Below are 14,962 nucleotides of genomic sequence, written 5' to 3'. Positions count from 1 at the left end.
TCCTGGGTTCCTGAACTTCCTGTTTCCCCAAGTGCTTCACCTATTTCTGTCCTACGTCTCTGTTTGAACGAAACAAGGGCAAAAACAGCAGTTAGCAGCACTTTCTCAGCCAATGCTGCAGCTCACATTACAGCAGATAACAATCTTACCATTTCACTATGTAGCTGCTTATTTATTTAACTTGACACTTTATGAAAGATAATTTCAGAAGTTGAACAAATTAAATGACCCCCAGGGATGAAGCATCTGCACTCAACCCTGCATCGTCATCCACTCTCTCCTCCTCTGTCAGGGAAGGTAACCCCATAAAGCAAGGATCCAGGGCAGAGGATACATGAAGGATCTTCTCCTCTGCCCCACTGTTGGACCTCTAAAGGAGATCCACTCTGATGGCTGACTTCACATGAGGGATCAGCGATTGATCTTCAATAGCGCACCGCAGCTTGCAGTTGCATAAACCTCTCCATGAGCTCAATTCTGCCTTGTAGCAACATCAGTCATCAGTTTTACGGGCTGCAGTGGGTGCGGCTTTTTGTTTCACCCAAATCAAGCGCACATTGTTGAACGCGCAGCACCCAACTGACAATCTCTGATTCCAGCTTACCTGGTTGCCCTCGAGGAAATTCCACCAGCCGACACTGGTGCCAAAAGCGGTGGGCGGGAGCGCTGCTGTTTCCTGTAAAAGAGTGGGGGAGGGAGAGTGAATGTGAAAGTAAGAATCGCACTGAGAAAGAGGATACAGTTCTATTCCCGTCTCATCTGAAGGGCCTTTTTCTCTCAAATATTTCCAGTCTCTCGAGTTCTCTCCGATCATCCAGGCAGTGGTGGAACACACAGGACACACTGCTGAGTATCAGCACATTTGCAGACATCGAACACAATCTGAGCTCACAACTTTGGACCGGAACACCTGAGCTCCGACGATGGGCCAGGAACAGACAAGAGAAGACTCACTCACAGGTCAGTGACTTGGTTTGACTTGAGGCTCGACACAGACGTCACCTTTGACATTCAATGATCCAAATAAAGACACATCTAGACTGTAGTGTTTCCCTGAGAATGATTGATCAGCAAACCTCTGTTGTTCACTGTGACGTGATCGAAATCATCAGCCAACGACTGGCGCCATCTTGTGACCAAATCTCATAACAGACGTGAGTTCAGCAGCGTCTTTGGAGAAGTTGATTTGACTTTGTCAGACACTGTATTTGAGCGTCACAGTGCGTTCTTTCCCTTGGAAATGACTTTACGGCCAGTGCAGTGGAATATTCTGAAATAAGGCAGCAGACATAAATACATAGAACTTAATGATGGCTATTCAATGGTATCTTTTATCTCAAATATTCCACTACTGCACTGGACTGCAAGTCATTTCCAGATAACATCAAGCTCTATGACAGTGTCCAGATCTGACCACCTCAAACATGTGTCGATCTAGATTTGAAAGAAAACAATATTAGCACCGACATGTGGAAACAGAAGGAGAGTTCAATAGGCAATATTATATTATATAATATAATATATTTGGACTTTCTGTATACAATATATATACGACCTTTTAAAGGCTTTACCTCAATTTAGTCACACAGACACCATTTGTTGTGATAAATACACAATTGATTCACTTGTTTCGTCAACATTCTGACACATGTTGAAGGTTTTGTTTTCCTTCATCGTGAGCAGAAAAGTCTGGAAATGAAGACACAATCCCCACATAAAATATAAGACACAAACGTGAAGAGACTGCTGGATATTGTGTGAGTCACGTGATCATGAAGCTAAAACACTGATCAAGGGACAGATGGAACAGTGGTGAGGTTATTAGACACGGTTGGATCATTGGATTCTGATGGAAATGTCTGGTTAGGTTAGTCTCCTGCTGAAGTGGAGTCTTCATGTTGTGTTCAAACTGCAAAAGTTCAATTTCTCCACTGTGGGACTACTGGAGGCCGTCTAATCTCATCTAAGCAGCAGTGAGGAGGGTTCTGGGGAGAGGGATGCCTGGGCTTCTTTGCTCTGGTGCTGCCCCTGCGACCCAACCACAGATCAGCTGTGGAGAATAGAAGATGGAAGGAGCTTTTCTTTGAGGGTCTCATTAGTGCTGTTGTGTTTGTGTGAAGGTGAAGGCTCTGCTGAGTCAGGGCTCAGAGAAGAGGGAGACCCCGCCTCTGTACGACCTGGGACCAGAGCTCTGAGGTGAGATGAGGACCTCCAAGACTGTGCCCCATTACGGAGCTCCGATCTCTCCTCTATTCCTCATTCTCACTGCGACTTCTGTGTTGAAGCTCTAAGCTGCAGCCCGAACCACCTGGACCTGGACCTGGACCCAGCCCCAGCTATGTGTCTCTGAAGAGTGATGGCTCTATGGGGAGATGGATTACCTTCAGAGGAGGACCGGAGCCTTCAGGTTTGAGGTGAGAGGGTTCAAGATGTGTCTCCTCTTGACCAGGAAAGTGACCACGGCCACACATGCTCACGTTTCAAAATCTCTACAATGCAGTGACTCACCACACCAGCAGGGGGCCATAAAGCCACAATTCTTAACACTAAGCTGTGGCGTTTTCACAGTTGTATTCCTGAGTGGGACAGGTACAGCATTGTGAAGGCATCTGGTGTTCACCTGTTGAATAACAAAATACAGAAAAATCTGAGAGCTGATCAAAGCTGTGTTTTCATCAGGACCCAGCTGGAGGAACCAGAAAAGTGTGGACATTCTCTGATAAGTGAGCGCTCCATGGATAAAATTATTGACTTCAAAGCTGGACAGGAGCCTTCAGAAGAGAGGTGAGATGATGTTCCTCCAAGTTCAAGTTCTTCTTGTGATTGTCCTATCATCATACAAGAGCTTATTGACAGACAGACTCATCTTTTCTCCTCAGAGTGGCTCGTCTGGACTCCACACGGCAGGTATCTGAGAGGTCACTGCTGCTGAATCTCATTTCATCTGGATACAACTTCAAACTTTCTGTTCCAGAGGCTGGAGGAGCAGTTCCTCAGTTATGTGAGCAAGGTCTGGAGATTTCTGGGACCAGATGAGCAAGAACCCCCAGAGACTGAGGAAGAGGAACAGTGGAGGAGCATCAGAGAAGAATTCCTGAAGATCACAATTCACATCCTGAGGAACATGGAAGAGGAGGATCTGGCCAAGCGTCTGTGGAGCAGTAAGAACATTCAAACACCGACAACATGCTGAAGATGAAGGACCATCTTAAGTAGAAAATGCAGCATCTGAAGCAGAAGATCTTCTTCCAGCATCACCTTCTAAAATCTTCTGATCATGTGACCTCTCTCTTCACTCAGGAAGTCGAGCTGTAGAGTGCACAGGACGACTGAAGAGGAGCCTGCACAGGAAGTTTCACAGTGTGTCTGAGGGGGTTGCTAAAGCAGGAACCTCTGCCCCTCTGAATCAGATCTACACAGAGCTCTACATCACTGAGGGGGGCACAGACCAGGTCAACCAGGAGCACGAGGTCCGCCAGATTGAAGCAGCGACCAGGAAACACACCAGACCAGGAACTACCATCAGACCAGAAGAGCTCTTCAAACCAGACAGAGACCAACCAATCAGGAGCCTGCTGACAAAAGGCGTGGCTGGCATTGGGAAGACCCTCCTGACACAGAAACTGACTCTGGACTGGGCTGAAGACAAAGCCCATCAGAACTTTCAGCTCATGTTTCCTTTCACCTTCAGAGAGCTGAACCTGCTGAAAGAGAAGAAGCTGAGTTTGGTGGAACTTGTTCATCTCTTCTTTCCTGAAACCAAAGAAACAGGACTCAGCAGCTTTGAAGGAGTCCAGGTTCTGTTCATCTTGGACGGTCTGGACGAGTGTCGACTCCCTCTGGACTTCAACAGTCAGGTCACGACAGAAGCTACAGAGTCCACCTCAGTAGACGTCCTGCTGACCAACCTCATCAGGGGGAAGCTGCTGCCCTCAGCTCACCTCTGGATAACCACACGACCTGCAGCAGCCAATCAGATCCCTCCTGAGTGTGTGGACATGGTGACAGAGGTCAGGGGGTTCACTGACCTCGAGAAGGAGGAGTACTTCAGGAAGAGGTTCAGAGATGAGGAGCAGACCACCATCATCTCTCACATCAGGAGCTCACGAAGCCTCTACATCATGTGTCACATCCCCATCTTCTGCTGGATCACTGCCACAGTTCTGGAGGACATGTTGAAGAGCAGAGAGACCAGAGAGCTGCCCAAGACCCTGACTGAGATGTACATCCACTTCCTGGTGGTTCAGTCCAAAGTGAGAAAGCTCAAGTACCGTGAAGGAGCTGGGACAGACAGTGTTTGGGATCCTGATAGCAGGAAGATGATGGAGTGTCTGGGAAAACTGGCTTTTGAGCAGTTGCAGAGAGGAAACTTGATCTTCTATGAATCAGACCTCACAGAGTGTGGCATCGACATCACAGCTGCTTCAGTTTATTCAGGAATGTTGACTCAGATCTTTAGAGAGGAGAGAGGACTGTACCAGGACAAGGTCTTCTGCTTCATCCACCTAAGTCTTCAGGAGTTTCTGGCTGCTCTTCACGTCCACATGACATTTATCAACTCTGGAGTGAACCTACTGCATTCACAGCAAACGTCCATACTGGCAAGAGTAAAGCGAAACAAACATCACTTCAAACAGTTCTACCAGACAGCAACACGTGTTGCTTTACAAAGCCCAAACGGACATCTGGACTTGTCCCTGCGTTTCCTTCTGGGTCTTTCTCTGCAGTCCAGCCAGAGACTCCTTCCAGGTTTGTTGACCATTACAGGAAGTTGCTCCTGGAACCACCAAGACGCAGCAGAGCTCATCGAGGAGAAGATAAGGCAGAAAGTGTCTCCAGAGAGAATCATCAATCTGTTCCACTGTCTGAGTGAAGTGAAGCACACTTCTCTGGTGGAGGAGGTCCAACAGCAGCTGAGATCAGGACGTCTCTCCACAGATCAACTGTCCCCTGCTCAATGGTCCACCCTGGCCTTCATCTTGCTGTCCTCAGAGGAAGATCTGAAGGTGTTTGACCTGAAGAAATACATTGTTCCAAAGAAAGATCTGCGTGTGTCTTACCTGTATAGTAACCCACTTTCAGAGGAGGTTCTTGAGAGGCTGCTGCCGATGGTCCAAGCTTCCAAAAAAGTTCTGTAAGTGGATCAAACGCTTAAACCGATATGAAATACTGTAATACAGTTCTATGAATATTTGAGTTGTCCTCTAATGTCCTGCGCTATCGGTTTATCCACCTTGAGGCACTGGTCACGGCCTGAGACTTTGATTGATTGGCTCTCCGCCAATCGGGATTCCAAACCTGTACCAGACCGCATCTACCACGTCTGGAGTGCACCCCATTTGTCTGTGAGAGCGCCTTATCTGGACATTCTGTCCACGACCAGCTTTATACCCGGCAAGAGAGGGAGCTCTCACTCCCTACTGGTGGTTGAGACAAGCAACTGCTCGAGTTGTCTGTTCTCACTATCACATGATGACCCGACAGATGTGGGACAAAGTGCAGAAGAACCTTCTCCATCAGCTCCAGCAAATTTATATAACGCGTGGGACATGTCCATCCATGCTCAGCTTCTGAACACCACTCTTTGTCATCCGCATGGCACAGAGCAGAGGGTGAAGCTGCTTTTGAACGACAGAGAGGCAGATGTTCATTGCTAAAAACCATCAACCCCCTCATTTCTTCATCCTCCCATAGCTTCTGTCAAACACTCAGGGTAGCGATTGATGGACACCATTTGGATCAGGGGTCACAGACCAGCGGTACTCTGAAACTCCAGATCAGAGCAGCTCTGTTTCAACCGAAAGCTTCCGACTGTTCATTGAAACAGCCACACCCTACAGAGTTGAGAGGGTTTTCTTTCCTTTGGGAACTGGAGAGGAAACAAGTTCCAGATGAATTTCAATAAATGCACCATTATTATTTATTATTTTATTTATATTTTCCTCCATGTTTTGATAAAATCGTTGGCCTGGCATTTTTTGCTAATCGGCAAGCAAAAGACTGATATGGTTACAGCCCTCGTGTGAATGTGATCTGCTTCTTCATTTTATTCAGACTGAGCCGGTGTGGACTGTCAGAGAGAAGTGGTTCCCTTCTGACCTCAGTCCTCAGCTCTCCCTTCTCTAGTCTGACTCAACTGGACCTGAGCTGGAACAACTTGAAGGATCCAGGAGTGGAGCTGCTGTCTGTTGGACTGAAGAGTCCACACTGTCACCTGGAGACTCTCAGGTCAGAACATGTTGATCAATATTTATTGATCAGGAAACACATTAAGAGACACTTTTAGCACGTTTTCTGATGTTACAGTTCCATTTCTAGATTTCACTTCATCTCCAGCTCACAAATTCACTTCATCTTTGTGTTCTCATTTTCTGTCAAACAGACAAGTTTTCTGATTTTTCAACAGAAATGATCTGCTTTTCTCAGGCCTTTTTGAAACAATATGGGCTTTTTAGTGGCTATTTCTTGTCCATCTTATTGATTGATGTGTTCCATATTGCTAAGAAAACACTTCTCTCTTCTTGGTCAGGTTTTTCTACTTTACTACAGTTATTACACTATGCTTCTCTAAAGTCTTCATATCTGGTTCAAACATTCCTCCAGTGGATTTATGGATTGATATTGAAGATATTGTTCATGGCAATGTTCATCAACTTCAATACAATAATCACCTCTGTAGCTCATGTTCATAATAATGGAGCAGAATCACACAGTTTTTCACCTGAGCTGTTTTCTCTGTTGTGTCCACTTAGTTTGACTTTGAAATGTTTTGTCATCATCTCTGTGTTTCTTTTCTCTTGTTGCTCTTTTGACAAATAATACGAGAGACAAACACTGGCCTCACAACAGCCCCAGTGTTTCAGACATGCTTCATAAAGTTGATTCAAATATTCCAACAATAATGTGATGATGATCTTCTGAGTGGAAAGAGTCCAATGTGTCCTCAAATCAAGTCTTGTCAAAATAGAGGTCTGGAAAAAAAAGTCTCACTTGTTGATGACACTTGTATCTTTCACAGCCTGAGAGGGTGTGATCTGTCAGAGAGAAGTGGTTCCCTTCTGTCCTCAGTCCTCAGCTCTCCGTCCTCTAGTCTGACTCAACTGGACCTGAGCTACAACAGGGACCTGAAGGACCCAGGAGTGGAGCTGCTGTCTGCTGGACTGAAGAGTCCACACTGTCACCTGGAGACTCTCAGGTTAGAACACATCATCTGTCCAGCTTCAGAGCTGAAATGTGGAAGTCAGAGGTGGAGACTGCAGCTTCAGAGAGACACAGTTTGTCACAGTTTTCTCATTTGTTTGTTCCAATTCTCCAGTGAGTGGTGCTGGGTCAGCAGAGTTGAAATCAAATAGAACATGGTGTGAGGCTGAGTGGACAAGAGGAAGATTCTCTGGTCAAAGACCAACCAAATGAAATCCCAAATGATCAGACACCCATGAACATGAATTCATGAATGTCTGTCACAGTGTTCTCTAACACACTGTAAATGTGTTACATGGAAAACTATAATATCACACAGCTTCAGGATTGTTCCATTGCATCAAATTCAGTCAATAATTCTTCTGACTAGATACAGATAGAAAAGCAGCAGAGTGAAGAACAGCTCTGATCACTTCTGCCCCCTATTCCTACTTTCCCTATTTTTCAGAACAGGGGTTATGTGTAGCTAAACTTGTGCCTGTATGTGACCATTGTGTGTGTATTAGGTGGTTTTGTTTGCATGTGTGTCAAGTCCTTTGTGTGTTGCTCACCTTTAGATCCTTTGAACATTTGTTGTGTACTGACGTCACGACTGCCAAGTAATGTCAGGAAACATTTTCATTCCATCAATATGCTGCTCAAATGTACAGTATATTGCTGGAATGTAGCACAAATTCAAAGAAGCAACACTGTGAGCAGTTCACACACACCATCCAAACATTTTCAGAACCATTGTGGTCGGAACTAAGTGGGAAGAAGAAAACGACACATTTGAAGTTCAAGAAGCTGGTGGCGCTGCAACTATTGTTTGGATCACAGCGTGTCACCAGTGGTGGTGCATTAATGGTAAAGTGACGTTGACATGGTGCAGTGAGTCATTTAGCATTCTTTGAAATGATTTCTCTCCTGTCTGTTTGGAGTTTTTGCTTGTGAAAGACCAGAATCTCAGCGTATGGCTCATTTACATATGTCCTGCATGTAAATGAAGGGAGAGGCTGGGTAACTCAACATCTGCACTCAATTCCACGCTGTTTGCTGCATCTGGATTCATTTGTCAGCCATGTTTCAGTCTGAAATCTGTCTCTGGAGTCTTTGGACACGAGCCCCAGGTGATGACCTCGGCTCTTTCATGACTGTTGTCCTTTCTAGTAGTTAGTTTCAAGTGTGAAAAATGGAGAAAAAAAAGTGGAAAAAGTTCTGTGTGTCTTCAAATCAAGTCTTTAAAGTTTTGTCAAAATAGAGGATTGAAAAAGTCTCACTTGTTGATGACACTTGATGTCGTCTCTTTCACAGCCTGAGCAACTGTGGACTGACAGAGAGAAGTGGTTCCCTTCTGTCCTCAGTCCTCAGCTCTCCGTCCTCTAGTCTGACTCAACTGGACCTCATTGGCAATGACTTGAAGGACCCAGGAGTGGAGCTGCTGTCTGCTGGACTGAAGAGTCCTCACTGTCACCTGGAGACTCTCAGGTCAGAACACATCATCTCCTCCCTTCAGTTCTGCTCCACAACTAGACAGTTCTTCTGTTCTCATGGTTTTCTAAAACACTGTTTCTCCTTCATTCCAGTCTGTCAGAGTGTAGGATCTCAGAGAGAGGCTGTGCTTCTCTGGCCTCAGCTCTGACCTCTAACCCCTCCCACCTGAGAGAGCTGAACTTGAACCGCAATAATCCAGGAGGACCAGGACTGAAGCTGCTGTCTGCTGGACTGCAGAGTCCAGACTGGAGGCTGGAGACTCTCAGGTATGGACAAACACATGACATGTTCTCTTGCTGGTCAGCAGCAGAAGATAATAGTCCTGGCTGAAACATCTGAAGTCACATGGATCTGCTCTCATCCTTCTCACTCTTTCTTCCAGGCTGGATCACTGTGGACCAGAGCGGTTAAAGATCCGATCTGAAGAAGTGTGATTGTGTGTTTGGTTGATCTATGAGAACTCCTTGACTCAGTCAGCTTCTAGTGGAGCAGCTGCTGGAACTTGTCTTCATCAAGTCCAGGTCACTGTCCAGAACACTGCTCACCAACAAGGTGTTCAGCAGAAGCTGGTTGTCCAGCAGCAGCTAGTGAGGAGCCTCTGTGCAGAACTAGAAGCAGCACTGTTGACTTTCCTCATCATCAAATGTGGAATCATTGCATCTCCTCAGTCTTTGACTCCAGAGTCACATGAGTTTAGAAGATCATCACCTTCTCACTGGAGTCTGAAGAGCTCAGTGTTCTTCCACCATCATCACCACACCCGTCTTCATCTGTTTCTATGGCAGTGACTCTCAGAAGAGACAGAGGGAAAGAAGAGGAGTCGAGTTTGGACAGAAGCTTCTTCCTGGACTCTGAGCTGCTCTGACGCTGCTCGATAGGGAGTCTGTCACCATCAGAGTGAAAGTGTCACCAGGAGCTCACAAGTCTCTCACAGAGCAGCAGTGTTGATGAACTTTGACCTTCTTTACTTTCATTTGGCAAGGTTGATTTTATTTATTTGATACTATTATTATAATGTTCATCTTTCCACAGAAAGTGCTGACCAAAGTGCTTTCCATACAATAATTGAATGAAATACAACAAACTACAGAAGAAGTATACAGTTTACTTATACGGAAGAAACAGGACTCAAATAGGCATTTTCATAAAACCTTCAATAAAATAATATAAAAGAACACAAATCAAGAAACTGGAGAGTTTCCAACTCTTCTGAAGCAATTCTCAGTGTAGCGCAGCACAGAGAAAGAGTCCTCAACACCAGTCAGACAACATTAACTGTTATTCATGATTTTCACGTGTGATGTGGAGACTTGAAGCTGTATTTCGGAGACATGAACTTCAAAAGTGAAATACTTTACAGGGAATGAGTCTAGGTTGGTCATTGATTATGACCAACATTGATTTTCAGGGTTTTTATAGAGAATGTGCAGAATGTCCTATGATCCTCCAGTGGAACTAATCCAACATGGACAGCAGTATAAGTTCATGTTTAAATGAACACACGATTAGTATTGTTGATTTCGACATGAAACTTCACATTAAAAGTCACAAGTTTGTGGTCAGTAAACCTGGAAGTGGGCATGGCTTTGTAGTCCAGCAGATGTGCGTGGAGAAAAGAGCTGAAGGTGCGGCAGAAGACAAACATTTCAACACAGAGGAACAAAGATGATCGACAGATCTCCTCCGGTAAAACCAGCAAAAAACGGGAGATCACAAATGATCTAAAGTTAAAGTGCTAGATTATGTCATTTCATGACACAGACGCCTGTTGTGCTCCACAACTGCATTGTAACGTACACATTTACAGATGGAATGAAATCCGTCATGGTGTTGAAATCCATGTGAGCTTGATTCGCAGATGAGTCCCAGCAGTGTCGCTCGGGAAGCTGGAGACAAGCAGGGAAACATAAACACAGCAACAAAGAAGCAACAACAAGGAGGAGGAGGGATTTCAGAGGCTCTTTGGAATGGGGATGTGGTAATGAAACGGTGGTGGTCGGATGGCTGCGGAGGGAATCAGGTAACTTTAATCTGATGTTAGTTAAAGTCTTCTCCACTTTGAAGGGATCCATGAACCTAACCGTAGGCGACTATGAAGTGCCAGTGGAGGATGAGATTAGAGTGTTGTGTGCATATTCCACCCAAGGGAGATGGGAGGACCAGGAGGCGAGATTCTGCACAGAGACACACTGTAAGGCAAGCTCCAGATCTAGGTTGGTTCTTTCCGTGAGCCCCCAGGACCTTTGGAAAGGCGCGCCAGACCTGTGATGAAAATTGTCGAGTAAGATGCCATGCAGGCGGAAAACGTGAAGAACCAAGAGGTTGGCAGTCTCAAGTGCTGATGGGAGCTCAGGTAGAGGGATGAAGTGCGCCATTTTAGAGAACCTGGCCACCACCCTCATGATCATCATCCCTGCCGAAGGAGGTAGGCCTGTGATGATGTGGAACCAAGGGTGACCAGGAAGCGGTAGCGGTTGGAGGAGACCAGCGGGAGGACGGTGTGAGGATTTGGACCTGTTGCAGGTAGCGCAGGCCTGCAGAATTCCTGGCTACCAAAAGCGTGGATTGATCATGCTAAGAGTTAACGTACTAGGATGACGAGGGGATTCATGGAGTCAATAGAGAGCATCAGGTTTAAGTATTGCTACCAGGTCTGTAAGTGATTGAAAAAACAGAATCTCCCTAAAAAATAGAGCCCACCACGCCTGGCGTGAGTTTATGCGTTTCTGGGGTTAGGTTAGGTTCTTGTGGTCAGAAAGAACCATAAATGGCATTTCGGTGCCCTCAAGCCAGTGTCTGCATTCCTGCAAGGCAGCAACTCATGGCCACCAATGTCATAGTTACATTCCGCAGGAGACAGTCTTCAGAAGAAAAAGGCGCAGGGGTGAACCTTCTGGTCGACAGGGTCCCTCTGGGAAAGCCTGAGTCTAATACATCCACCTCCACGATGAACTGAAGTTTGGTGTCTGGGTGGCGAAGTATAGGAGCGGAGGAGAAAAGTGTCTTAAGTCTCTTGAATGCCAGTTCCGCCTCAGGATTCCATGAGAACACCTTCTTAATGGATGTGAGAGAGGTTTGAGGTGCAGCAACCTTACTGTAATCTCGGATGAACCTGAGGAACTGCTGGAGCTTTTTGCGGCTGGTAGGAGTCTTCCAGCATCGATCTTGGCTGGGTCTGGAATTAGGCATCCTTCTCCAAGAATGAAACCCAGGAAACTGAACTTGCATTTCTCTGTCTTGCAGAAGAGCTTATTCTCAAGCAGCCTCTGAAGTACAAGTCATATGTGTTCCGGATGTGTCTCCTCCCCTCTCGAGAAAATCAAAATATCATCTAGATACACATACATAAAATGATGAATCATGTCTCTTCGTACATTGTTAAACAGTGCTTGGACAACATTTGGAGCGTTCGTTAAACTAAAAGGCATGACCCAACATTCAAAATGTCCCAGGGGCATCTTAAAAGCAATCTTCCACTCATCTCCTTCTCGTATACGAACGAGGTGATAGGCGTTTCGGAGATTGAGTTTGGAGAAGACAGTGGCTTGATTCAGGAGTTCGAATGCAGGGTTAATAAGGAAAAGAGGATAGTGGTTCCTGATAGTGATTTGGTTAAGATGGTAGTCAATGCAGGGGCGAAGAGTTCTTTTTTACTGACGAAAAAGAAGCCTGCTCCCAGAGGGGAGGAGGAAGGACAGATCAGATCTGCTGCCAGGGATTTGTTGATATGTTTCTTGAGAGCCTTTTGTTGCAGGGGACATTATCTAGTCTGCTAGAGGGGGGTGGGGCCCCAGGAACCAAATCGATGGCACAGTCATATGGACGATGCAGAGGAAGGGAAAGTGTCTGGTCTTTACTAAAGACTTCCCCCAGATCATGGTAGCAGGAGGGAACCTGCAAGAGGTCGGGAGGGGGTGGAGGTGCAGAACGCGAAGAAAAAGAGAGACTAGTCGCTGAATGTAAGCAGTGGGAGTGGCAATAAGTGCTCCAACCCGAAACCTTAGGAGTAGACCAGTCAATTTCTTTCTCTCTTCACATTTTGGAGCAAATTTGTTTGGTCCTGCATTTAGTTTTTAGCCAGTTTTTAACCACGAACCAAACTTAGTTGGTCTACGAGTGTCAATAAAGTTTTGAAGTGAGACGTCACATGAGTGGTTAGCTGTGTTAGCTCTGCAGACAGTCTGCACACTGTCGCCGTTCAGGCAAGGATCACTCCATCACTGTCCTGCCTGTGGGAAGTCGAAAACAATGCATTTGACCGGCTTCTCCACTGCAAGCGTGTGAGGGAAGAGGAGCGACCGAATCAGCGCATCAGCATAGATCTATAGTGTATAGAACGAATGTGGCCGAATCCAGGAATCCATCATTTCCCATGGCTCACCTGACCCTCTCAGTAGTGTGCATGAGCCGAGGTGCATAGCAGCTTGTAACAGTGCTCAACTTGAGTCTAATTAGCTTTTTTCCCTCACACTCCTGTGTTTCTTTCTTTATGGTCGTGCTTTTCATGATGTTTTTAACACTTTCGTTCGGCGGCGTCTCCGTGGTCCAGCAACTCCATTGACGCGGCGTCTACTCCAGTGATCAGCTGACCTCGCTAATGCCGGCTAGCATGGAACTCGAGGTGCCGGATATTCCTGCTGAAGTCTGGCGGAGAACACACTGAGGCTGAAGAGGAGGCACAAACCGACGGAGAAAGCGTTTCCGACAGAAGCTCTTTAAGAGGAGGCGACCGTGTCTCCCCTCTATCATCATGGGAAATGTGAGGTCGCTGGGGACGAGCTAACAAGATGGACGAGCTAACAGAGCTTGCCAGGAGTCAACGGTAGTATTGCGAGTGCAGTGTCATGTGCTTTACGGAAACATGGCTTCATCGAGATGTTCCAGACAACGGGTGCGTTCAGTCACAGCCAGACAGACACAGCACTGATCGGTGCATTGTGGGAAGTCAGGCTGTCCAGGGTCACACAGTTTGGCTTGGTCATCACCGATGCTGCCATCTAAATCTTGAGAGAGTGAAGAGTGCAGGGGGCAGGAGCCAGGCGTGTCGTTGTCCAATCACCTACCCTCTCATTGGGTTGCGTAATTTGCGACGTCACCGTATTTACTCTGCTGACTCACCAAGATGGACTTTGTTTTCCACTTCTAAACGCTAGGATGACGAGTTTCGCCCACCAGTAGCATTTTGGAGGCTTTTAAAGAAGTGTTTGAGTTGAGCCTGTCATGGGCAGTGAGCTGATCCGTGCGCAATGCATTGTGGGAAGTCGGAGTGTCCAGACTCGAGCTGTTCGGCTCCGACATCATCACCACCAAATCTCTGGAGAGCCCCGAGAACAGGGGGCGGGAGCCAGGGCCCTGTAGTTTCTTCTGAACCACTGCAGCAACCTGACTACCGCCTGGCTCCCAGGGCATGCTGGGATGGAGTGGAATGACACCTGATTAGCTCTAGAGTTCAACAACAATCAGATGTTTTACATTCTTTGCAAAGTTATTTGAGCTACAATGCCAAATACCATGACATTTGTAATCAGCGTTTTCAGACATTTGTTTATAAGTGTGATGATTCTGCTTTTATTTTGGTCACGTGAGTCCTGTTTTGTTTTCTCCTCCCTTTCTTCCTGTTCCTGTGGCACGCGGCCGGAGCCAATCAACCCCTGATCACCTGAGTATAAGAGCACCTGGACTCCAGCAACGTCTGCCAGATCGACTCCTCTTGTTCCCTGTGGTAAATTGGCTCTCCTCGTTCTGTTCGCTAGCTGGCTTATTGTGATTACTTTTCTGAAACCCTGGTGCCTGAGTTAGTGTTGTTTCTTCCTCTCTTTCCGTGTGTTTCCTGGTTTGGTTTGTGATTGACCATCTCTGTTCATTGTGCTTTTGTCTCTCTGTTTCCAGATTTAAGTTGGTTTGATTCTCCCGGTTCGGTGACGCTTTCTGTTGAACTCTTATTCTCGTTTATGGACTTCTGCCAGTTTGGTGACCCGTGACAGTAAGCTCACAAATTGTAATAGCACACTGAGGTCTGTCTTGTTCCCCATTTTCATATTGAATGTGACAATCTTTGGAGGTTTGTATGTACCACAAAACATTTGACAGTGATCTGCAGGTCTGTCAAAAATGATCGATAAAGGTTATGGTATTTGAATCTGTCTCTCATCATCATCAATGGGTTGGTCATTCCAGGTGTTGATGTGTTTTCATCAATTTAATAAGCGTCTTCTTGTGAGACAAGATCCTGATGCTCCAGCAGACTGCTACAAAAGAGCACTGGAGCACTTCAATATATAGAGAAAAA

At 46.2% G+C, this 14,962-nt stretch overlaps 1 protein-coding gene across 1 annotated transcript; it reads left to right on the top strand.

Annotated features, from left to right (window-relative positions):
- The first annotated feature begins 703 nt into the window (after positions 1–703).
- LOC128765485 (NACHT, LRR and PYD domains-containing protein 3-like) lies at positions 704–10,166 on the top strand. Its single transcript, XM_053876137.1, has 12 exons — positions 704–960; positions 2,121–2,196; positions 2,286–2,414; positions 2,680–2,784; positions 2,880–2,907; positions 2,975–3,161; positions 3,301–5,134; positions 6,055–6,228; positions 7,019–7,195; positions 8,494–8,667; positions 8,766–8,939; positions 9,056–10,166. Exons 1-12 carry the CDS (start codon positions 924–926, stop codon positions 9,105–9,107), a joined length of 3,147 nt encoding a protein of 1,048 aa, XP_053732112.1. The 5' UTR covers positions 704–923; the 3' UTR covers positions 9,108–10,166.
- Positions 10,167–14,962: the final 4,796 nt, after the last annotated feature.

The sequence above is a fragment of the Synchiropus splendidus genome, chromosome 1 (assembly GCF_027744825.2).
Source record: "Synchiropus splendidus isolate RoL2022-P1 chromosome 1, RoL_Sspl_1.0, whole genome shotgun sequence".
Lineage (NCBI taxonomy): Eukaryota > Metazoa > Chordata > Actinopteri > Syngnathiformes > Callionymidae > Synchiropus > Synchiropus splendidus.
Note: the sequence above shows the minus strand (reverse complement) of the source record. Positions and strands in the feature narration are given on the sequence as shown.

Bases quoted from the DNA above. Each gene is read 5' to 3' on its own strand.
- LOC128765485 (XM_053876137.1), top strand. From the start codon at position 924: ATGGGCCAGGAACAGACAAGAGAAGACTCACTCACAG. The intron at 961-2,120 runs GTCAGTGACTTG...GTTTGTGTGAAG, and splicing joins AAGAGAAGACTCACTCACAG to GTGAAGGCTCTGCTGAGTCA. The intron at 8,940-9,055 runs GTATGGACAAAC...TCTTTCTTCCAG, and splicing joins TGGAGGCTGGAGACTCTCAG to GCTGGATCACTGTGGACCAG.